Below are 10,376 nucleotides of genomic sequence, written 5' to 3' on the forward strand. Positions count from 1 at the left end.
TTTTGTAGTTTTAATTTTAGTCTTTAGGTTTATGGTGAATTTTAAGTTAATTTTTGTGCATGGTGTCAAAAATAGTTCTAAATTGGTGTTTTTCTAGTTTCCTTTGGGATATCTTCTTTGACTCACGGGTTATTAAGAAACGTGTTTCTTTGTTCCCAAATCTGTAGGGAGTTTTCTATGTTTCTTTCTGTTATTTACTTTTAATTTAATTCTGTTGTGATCAGGGACCATATTTTGTGTGATTTCAAACTTTTAATATTCATAGAGACGTGCTAGGTCTGTATATGGAAACTGCAAAGCAGAAATGAAAAAAATTAAAAAAGATCTAAATAAATGCAGAGACTTACTAAGACTCAGCATATAATATGTCATTTCTTCTCAAAATAATTTATAGATTTACACAGTAGCAATCAAACTCCCAGCAGGATATTTTCATAGATAGAGATAAGCTAATTCTAAAATTTGTATTGAAGAGCAAATTAACTAGTACAGCTACAATTATTTTTAAAAAGAGAAACAGTGTTTGAAGAATTATACTACTCTGTTTAAACACACATTAATGTGTTAGAAATTAAGACAATATGGAATTGGCAAAGGCAATAAAACAGAATCACGAGTCAAGAAACAGACCCATGCAAATATGGCCAAATAATTTTGACAAAATGCAGAGTCAATTTAATGGCTAAAATATTCCTTCAATAATAGTGTTGGAACTATTGGACATTCATATGCAGAATACGATGAATCTCGAATTAAACTTTATATTTTCTACAAAAGTTAACTTAGAATGAATCATAGATCTAAATGTAAAATAAAACTATCTAACATTCAGAAGAAACCAAAATTTTATAACCTGGAGTTAGAAAAATATTTTGTACATGTGAACCAAAAGTTCTATTCATAAAATAATCAAAAAATGATAATAATAACAAAATTAGAATTCATAAAAATTTAAACATATATAGATATATATAGAAACATATATATAATTGGATAGAATAGAGTTCAAAAATATGCTAAAAAGTATAAAGAACTTTTGCAACTTAATAATAAAATATAAATAACACAACTTAAAAATGGATAAAAGATTTGAGGAGACATCTTACTAACAAAGATATACAGTTGGGAAAAAAGCACACAAAAAATGTTTAACAATGTTAGTCTTTAAGAAAATGAGTTTAAAACCACATTGAGATACTACTTCCAACCTACTAGAATGGTTAAAATTTAAAAGACTGACATTATCAAGTGCTGGTGATGATGTGGAGGAACTGGAGCTCTCACACATTGTAAGTGGAATGCAAAATGATATGGCCACTTTGGAAAACAGTTTGACAGTTTCTTATGAAATTAAGCATAGACTTGTCATATAGCTCAGCAATACCACACCTAACTATTTACCCAAGAGAAATGAAAACATATGCAAATTTTTATAGTGGCTTTATTCATAATTGCCTCAAAATGGAAACGTGTCCCACACTGGTAAATAGATAAACATGTCCAGCAACTGGTAAATAAATAAACATATTGCAGTACTTTTTTTTCCTTTTTTTTTTTTGCAGTACATCTTTAGAATAGAATACTACTACTGAAATATGCAACAACATGAATGAAACTCAAAGGCATTACGCCAAGTGAAAGAAGCCAGACACAGAAGGTAAAACACAGTATGATTCCATGTATATCATATTCTGGAGAAGGCGAAACTACAAGGGAAAAAAAATCAAATCGGTGGTTGCCAGGGGCTGGAGGTAGAGGGGAAGGATTGGCTTCAAAAAGATGAATTTATACCTTAATTTTAAAATGCATCAAAATTTGGATACAACCAAAGAAGTGTTTAGGGGAAAATTCATAGTTTGAAATGCTTATACTAAAAAAGAAAAAAGGTTTAAAATAAACTATCTAAGTTTCCACTTTAAGAAACCAAAGAAGGGCTGGCCAGTTAACTTAGCTGGTTAGAGCACAGAGTTACAACATTAAGGTCACAGGTTCGGATCCCTGTATAGGGATGGCCGGTTAGCTCACTTGGGAGAGCGTGGTGCTGACAACACCAAGTCAAGGGTTAAGATCCCCTTACCAGTCATCTTTCTAAAAAAAAAAAAAAGAAGAAGAAAAAAGAAAGAAACTAAAGAAGAACAATTTAACCCAAAGCAAGAAAAAAAAAATAAAGATAAAACCAGTTATCAGTGAAATAGAAAATAAACGATAGAAAAAATTACAAATCCCAAATTTGGTTCTTTTTTTTTTTTTTTGTCTTTTTTCGTGTCTGGCAACGGATCACAACCCTCAGTGTCGCGGCCATACCGGACCGGGATCGGCAACGGGATCGCAAACCTCGGTGCTGCGCCCGCACCTCGCCCAGCCAGTGAGCGGGAACCGGTCTGTATGTGGGATCCGAACCCTCAGCGGGAGCACTGCCACACTCCCAAGCAGCACACCGTAGCAGTGCGCCACCACGCCGGCCCCCCAAATTTGGTTCTTTGAAAAAATAAAGAAAGTTGATAAACCTTTGGCAAGATGGGTCAAGGAAAAATAAGAGAAAATGCAAATTATCAATACAAAGAACAAAAGAAGCTGTATTACTAGAAACCCAATGGATATTATAATAATAAAAAGGGAAAATTGTGAACAACTTTAAGGCAATAAATTTGACAAATTAGATGGCATAAATTCCTTGAAAAATACAAATTATCAAAACTGACACAAGAAGGAATTGAAAATCCGAACATCTCTCTCTGTGTTTATATAATTGAATTCACTCTTGAATACCTTCCCACAAAGAAAACTCTAGACTCCTGTGGTTTTACTGGTAAATTCTATCAGACATTAAGGAAGGAAAAAAATCCAGATATATATAAAGAATAATATATCAAGGTTAAGTGTGGTTTACCTCAGTTTTTCAGGGGTGATTAAAAATTTGAAAATCACATGGTGCTGATAACACCAAGGTCCAGAGTTCAATCTCCGTACTGGCCAGCCACCAAAAATAAAAATAAAAAATTGAAAAATTGAAAAAATGTTTAAATCAATGAATATAATTTGCCACATTAACTGAATAAAAGAGAAATATCATATGATCATCCAAATAGGTGTGGAAAAGACATCTGACACATTTCAATACACATTCATGATTTTGAAAAAAAATCTCGGCATAGAGAAAATAGGAGAAAACTTCCTTAACCTGATAAAGAAGACCTATAACTAACATTATACTTAATGGAGAAAGACTTTTCGCTAAGAATGTGAACAAGCAAGAATGCCTGCTTTCATCACTTCTATTTAACATTGTAGTAGTAGTCTTAGGCAATGAAATAAGATGAGAAAAAAAGAATAAAGAACATACAGATTACAAAGTAAGAAGTAAAATTACTTGCAAATGACATGATTATATATGTAGAAAATATTACTCTGCACAAATTACCATAGCTAATAAGTGAATTTAGAAAGGTTGCAGGATACAAAGCAAATATACTATAACAACCATATTTCTATATAATAACATCAAATAACAAGAAAACAGAAAACTTTAGTGTCTATAGTAACATCAAAAGTACCTCAGGATAAATTTGATAAAATTTATAGAAAACTTCTACACTGAAAATTACAAATAAATGGAGAGATAGACCAAGTTCAAGAATTGGAAAACTCAATATTGTTAAGATGTCAATTCTCCCTCAGATTGATCTGCAGATTCCACACCATTCCAAACTACCAGCAGGCTTTTTAAAAAAATAGACATTGACAAGTTGATTCCAAAATTTAAACAGAAATGCAAAGAACTTAAAAACCAAACAATTTTTAAAATAAAGAACAAAGTTAGAAGATTTACACTACCTGGTTTCAATGGAGATAGACTGATACTTATATAGTCAATTTAATTTTTGGCCAAGGCACCAAAGCATCATTTTAATGGGGGAAAGGAAAAGCTTTTCAAAAAACGGTGCTGGAACAACTCCTATCCAAATGTAAAAACAAAACAAACACAAACACAAACAAAAGAACCTTGACCCATTTCTCACACCGTCACAAAAATTAATTTTCAATAGATTATAGACACAAATCTCAGAGCTAAAAATGGTAAAACTTCTAACAGAAAATATAAGAGAATATGATCTTGAGTAGCAAAGATTTCTAAGGACCCTGAAAGCACTAATAATTATGAAGAGTTGATAAAAATAGGCTTCATCAAATTTTTAAATTTCTATTCATCAAAAGACCCATTACAAAAATGAGTAGGCGAGACACAGACTGGGAATCAACATTTACAGCACATTTCTGACAAAGGGTTTATGCCCAGAGTATATAAATAGCTCCTATAAATCTATAATAAAAAGAACAATGACTCAATAAAAAATGGGAAAGGATTAAACAAGCACTTCACAAAGAAAGATCCGTAAGTTGCCAATAAGCACGTGAAAAAGAATTCAAAATTATTAGCCTTTAGGGAAACGTAAAGTAAAACCACAATGAAATACCACTACAGCCTTACTAGAAAGGCTAAAATTAAGACCCATAATGCCAAACGTCCCTGAGAACGTGAAGCAGTGGGAGCTCTCCTGGCTTACTGGTGGGAGTGTAGAATGTGTGCTGTCAATTCGATGCCCTCCCAACCTCACTGAAGCTTAAATCCCCACTGTAACTGTTGAGGGTGGGAAATCCTATCATGGTAATTGAAAGGTGGGGCCTTGAAGAGGTGATTAGATTGTAGGACCCTGCAGTAGTGCATGGATTAAAAATGGTGGTCAGGGGCTGGCCAATTAGCTCAGCTGGTTAGAACACAAGCTTAAAAAATCAAGGTTGTGGATTCGGATCCCAGTACCAGCCAGCCACCAAAAAAAAAAAAAAAAAAAAAAAAAAAGACACAAGGAGAGTCACCAGCAGAGACCAAAGCAAAGAAGAGGATGTGTCTCTCCACAAAGCCCATTCCAGAGTGACAGAAGAAGCATCTGCTCTATGATAATATTGGGGGACCTGAACACACCTCTCAGCATTGGACAGATCATCTAGGCAACAAATCAACAGAGTAACCATTACTCTTTCAGAGGGAGAGAAGAAATCTAGGGTTATCAGTGGTGGGAAGGGGGAGGGAGAGAGAGATGGGGAGAGCTTGGACAAGGGGCATAAAGAATAAGTATAATTTGTAACAATATATATACTAGTAATATTGATTTGATCAACATATGTCAGCATTGAACCCCCAAAATACGTATAACCAATTATGATTCAATAAAAATTAAAAATGAATAAATAAATAGATAATTAAAATTTTTAAAAAATGGTAGTCAGGGGCATGGTTCTGAAGGCTTTAAAAGAAGAGCACATGAGACATTAGTTTCTCTCTGCTCTGCCATGTTGTGCCATGTGAGACCCCTAGGTCACTGTCACTACCACCAAGACCCTCACCATATGTATTCCCTGGACTTTGGACTTCCTAGCTTCTGAAATTGTAAGCAATAAATATTTTTTTCATTATAAATTACCCAGTTCCAGGTAACAAGAACAGGAAAGGGCAAGATGGTCCTTACCACATCCAGTACAGCATGGACAAAAAGGTCCAGGTAGACGGTGGTGGCCTTGGTCCAGTTACGAACTGGTCTCACTTCCTTGTGATATTTCTGCAATAGCTGCTTGGTGAGATGATGCAGAACAGAATTCCTGGGATGAGGTGTATCTATGGCGAGAATTCCTGGAAAAGAAAATTATCACTGTGAAGATGAAATTTAGAGGAACTTAGCATATTTAGGAGATTTCAGACTGTTCAGGACTCAATGACTCTTAGTAAAATATAGTTTTCAACTTACCCCAGTTGGCATAAACTCACAGCCAGCTGGTGGGCTCTTTGGCAGACACTTATTTAAAGTAAGCTGATGGCCTAAGTGCCCAATAGAGAAATCTCATTGTAAAGATAAATAAACCAACCCCATCACTAAAGATGCAAACTACACCTATGATTTCTTTTGCAGCAATCATGGATCTTGGAGACAGACTCCTTTCTTTATTCCTGTATCACCCTCGCCTGGCATATAGAAGAAACCCACCTATACACTTAGCCAAACTTAACTCCTGCCTTTGTTTATCTTTTAATTGTTCATTTTTAATTCACCAATGAAGTAGAAAACACATGCAAAAACATGGACAAACCAGTGAACCCAAAGATCTGTATTTCTAGGTAATGGGATTAAGGAGATTCCAATTCATACTTTTCTCCTGAACTATCTCTTTTCTCACTCTGTCTGTCTTTAAATAAAATGCACTTGTCAGAAAATGAGATCTTTGTTTTGGGAAAATTCTCTCTGGTTCCAGGGAACAACCATTTCCTCCATCTCCGGAATCTTGATTTGCAGGGAAACAGTGATTGGTGCAGAGGGAGGGGAGGCCAGGAGAAAAGAAGCAAGAGAAATGAGCAACGACAATTGGAAGTGACAAATCAGTGAGGGCTTTCTCAGAATTGCAAAAAGATATTTTGTTCACAAGCTTTGCCAGCCCTCAGGGGATTCAAAGCTTCACTAAGTCACTGGACTGAAGCCAATTGTACACCTCCTGACACGGTGCATGAGTGAAATCTATCTGTAGTGTCCTGCGTGTGAATTCACCTGGGCTCTCAGTGGTTTTGATGGTTATTTTGATGAGCTGCTGAAGGTATGAGGGATCCAGCAGGAAACTGTAAATGAGATGGCTTCTCCCTGTGCGACAATCCTGTTTATACTCATTTCTTTATGAATGATGTCATGTCACTTGCCGCCACAGGCAGCGATTTCTATGATTTATCAATGTCAGTGTGACCAAAATGCTAACAACGATGCTGGAGGTGCAATTCAAGACTCATTGTGGGCAATGGAATATTCACTTTCATTACCATAAGAACTGGGAATCTAATGAGCATTTTTACATCTTAACTATTCACCCAAGAAGATGCCTAAAATGGCATCAGCTGTTCAATCGTGCGGGACTTAGGTGGGTGGTTTGCATTGGGCATCATTTTTAGGGTTTTTGTAAACTGTTATTGTCAAAATAGTGTGCTGTGAATCTCTGTACCTGAGAACATTTCTCATTGACGTGCCCCAGGGAAGGGAAGTCAGGAGCACAAAGCGAAACTGTCCCAGTGCTTTTTCTGCAAACTTTGCTTTGGGCAGCTTCACTTTTACCTCGCTTGGAAGCTCCCAATTCAAGTCGCAGTTGGGGAAACATTGAAATGTGCATGCTTCAATACAGGAAACTACCTGAGATGTAGTTAAAACAGAATTCTGAGAAATGAATGTGAGTTCCCTGCACCCTCCACTTATAAAGATTCAAATTCTCCTCTGCTGTCTTTTCTAAGAAACCATTCATAGGTTCCCTATGGATAAACACATATTTTCCAGAATGTATTAAAGTCGTTGGGTAAAAAGAGAAAGTTTTGGAAGCTAGTACTAGGAACAAAAAAGAAACAAGCAATGAAAAGAGAAAAATAATAAGGAAACAGAAGTGCACTTATATAAACCAAAAGGGGAAAGAGTCCTTTGTTTAAGATGGGAAGAAATAATAAATTACATTTCTTCTATGAATGCAAATTTGCCTGAGGAGAAAGATCAATTACAAGAGAGAGATTAAGGATTTAAATGACCATTAATTAACAGTAAATTATGCCCCTTGAAAGCTAACGTGACATTCACACAAGCACTAAATGACTCACGGTTCAGGGATGTTTCAACAGACACTGATGGACACTATCAACAGACCTAGAAAAGACCCATGGAAACACTGCCTCCCTGAATGCTAATAATCAGCTTCAAATAATTCACTTGTAAGATTTCTGAAATGTGTTAGGGATTGAGCTATGAAGCACTTGTAGATGAAAAGAGATTTTAAAAGAAGATAAGAATACAATATAATTATTCCTCTGTTTTCCCTGTTTTAAAGAGCTACTTGCTCATATACACCTATCTTAAAGTGTTGGGGGCACTTTGATGAAGCGATCTATTCTTGCTTTAGTTAGCATGTGTGTTTAAGATCATAGGAGAGTTATACTTGTATCTGAGAAGTTACAAAGAAATAGAGATTTAGGTGTGTGGTAATATTGAATCCCCAATACTAACTGAATACTGTATGCCAGGCATGAAGCTAAGTCTTTCATGTGAATGTTCTCATTTAATATTCACAACAACCTTGTGAGACAGGTTTTCTATGGGTAGTGCACTATAACTGCAGGTGAGGAAATACAAGCTTAGTGAGGTTAGTACTGTCCAAGGTCATACACCTTGCAAAAAAAGGAGGCTGGAATTCAAACATAGCTGGTCTGGATATGAAGCCCAAGCTCTTAGTCATGACCCTACACTGACCTGGCTCCCTGTGAATCTTAGCAACAGCAATGAGTAACCAAAACAAAAGGAAGACTGACATGTTGCATGGTGTACATTATTAGGCAGAAACAGACTGTTATTTTCTGTGTGTGTGTGTGTTTTCAGGTTAATACTATCTCACATTTGCATTGCACCTTACAATTTCCCAATGCTATCTTATATGCTCTTCATGAATATCCAAAATAAAGTTAACTGATAGGGAAACTGAGTCTCTAAGAGATTAATTGACTTGCCCAGGGTCATATGGCTGGTGAGTAGTACCGTTAAGAGCTAGATCTCTCTCCTCTTCCAGACCTCCTTCTACTCCAGCACACTGTCTCCAGGGAGCAGCCAAGTATTGGTGATTGGTTTGGTGCTTTTTTATTTATACATCATCTTGATATTAACTCAGTAAAACTCCAAAAGGGCAGCTTTTTCTGCAACAAATGTCCTCATTATGATTTTTGGTAAAGCACTGGTTATTAGACACACAATTTCTGCTACAGTTAGAACAAAACTCAAGCATAATACAAAGCATTAGAAAGAGGTATTGTTAAGAAGAATTCCTTTTGTTTTCTTACCTTCATTTCTCTGTTTTATCTTAGTTTAGTGTTCATAATTATTTTCTGCAAAGAAACTCATTTGGCATTTAATGAAATTTCCTCCATTTTTATTTTTATGAGTAAGATATGCTTTTATCCTTTAAGTTCAACATTCAGGATTTTTATACTTTAATGATAAGTGGCTATTTTCTTCCCTACCCAATAAAAAAATCATTTTCAGCTTCTTGGCTATAAAATTCCTTACTCATCTCTGTAATGGACTCATTCCACTTCCAGTTACATTTTAAAACTTGAGAATCAGATATGAACTCTAGGAAAACCCTCAAGAAAGTGGGATGTTGGGAAATACTATCATAAACTTAAATTCTTGATTTGTGCACATTTACTATGAATCAATTGTATCCAAACTATAATTTCAGTAGAGTTAACACTGGCACCATGGAAGTATAGTTCCAAAAAATTTAGAAAAAAATATATTAGTTTTGAAAGTGTTTTTAAGAACAATTGTATCCTCAAAACTTGCAAGTTTAGAGTACCTGTCTGTAGAGATATACTCATTACCTATATATATCAAAGCCTTAGTACCAAAATAATATACAGGTGTCTGTAGCCATGACTTATCTAAGGGACTCTTTCTCTGGACTGCTAAAAGCTTATAATGAAGCCAAGGCTATTTTGGACAAAAAATATATATATATTACCCACACGTAAAAGCAAATCTGGAAAAGAATGCCCCAAACTCTCAATGTAAATTGCTGCAGAGAGCTTGATTTCGAGAGAAGCAGAGATTTATCAGGGCATATTTTCAGCTATGTGTAAAAGTCCCACCGTGTGACGCTCCATCTATGCATATCTGTAACTGTAGGAACAAAGTCAGAAACAAACCATTGATCTCCATGTAGCTTCAGTGGACTGGCATTTCACAGATGATGAATAAAAATGAACACTCATGAGCAGCTTTATAGCACAGCGTATAAAAATATCATCTCTAGCTTCTAAGAGCTAATACTCAGTGCCTAGTAAAATCATTGAAAGGACTCACCCGAGGCAGCCACCAGGATGCAGGGCCACAGACAGGCCATCACGCTTGCTGGCGTTCCTGGGAAGGTCTCAGAGAAGAGAAATGCAAACTTGCCTGCCGGATAGAATGCTGCTGAATTTTTCCTAAAAGGGCTCCTCTCCATACTGTTCTTCTCTGTTTGCCAGTTTGTGCCAACCTTACTGGTGCTATTTTGTAAATGCTCAGTGAGAATGCTGCTGAATTTTTCCTAAAAGGGCTCCTCTCCATTCTGTTCTTCTCTGTTTGCCAGTTTGTGCCAACCTTACTGGTGCTATTTTGTAAATGCTCAGTGGGACCTAAAGCAATACAAATGCTTTGGAATTGATGCCATCTCAGAACTCTCAAAACCCCTTAACTTCTCCTTTTGGTTCTTCCCCGGGATCAGATCGAGGCCCATATGTCCACTTCCCTGACAGGAGATAGCTAAGTGAATCA

The 10,376-nt window shown here is 35.9% G+C and overlaps 1 protein-coding gene across 1 annotated transcript in view; it reads right to left on the bottom strand.

The window, feature by feature from the left end:
- Positions 1-9,963, bottom strand: part of HTR3B (5-hydroxytryptamine (serotonin) receptor 3B, ionotropic) — a 31,709-nt gene extending 21,746 nt beyond the window's left edge. The window contains exons 1-2 of the mRNA XM_008591388.1: positions 9,924-9,963; positions 5,526-5,686 (exon numbers count right to left, since the gene is read on the bottom strand). Of these exons, the coding sequence (XP_008589610.1) occupies positions 5,526-5,686; positions 9,924-9,963 (201 nt within the window). The remainder of the gene's footprint in view (positions 1-5,525; positions 5,687-9,923) is intronic.
- Positions 9,964-10,376: the final 413 nt, after the last annotated feature.

Source organism: Galeopterus variegatus, unplaced genomic scaffold, assembly GCF_000696425.1.
Source record: "Galeopterus variegatus unplaced genomic scaffold, G_variegatus-3.0.2 Scaffold6891, whole genome shotgun sequence".
Lineage (NCBI taxonomy): Eukaryota > Metazoa > Chordata > Mammalia > Dermoptera > Cynocephalidae > Galeopterus > Galeopterus variegatus.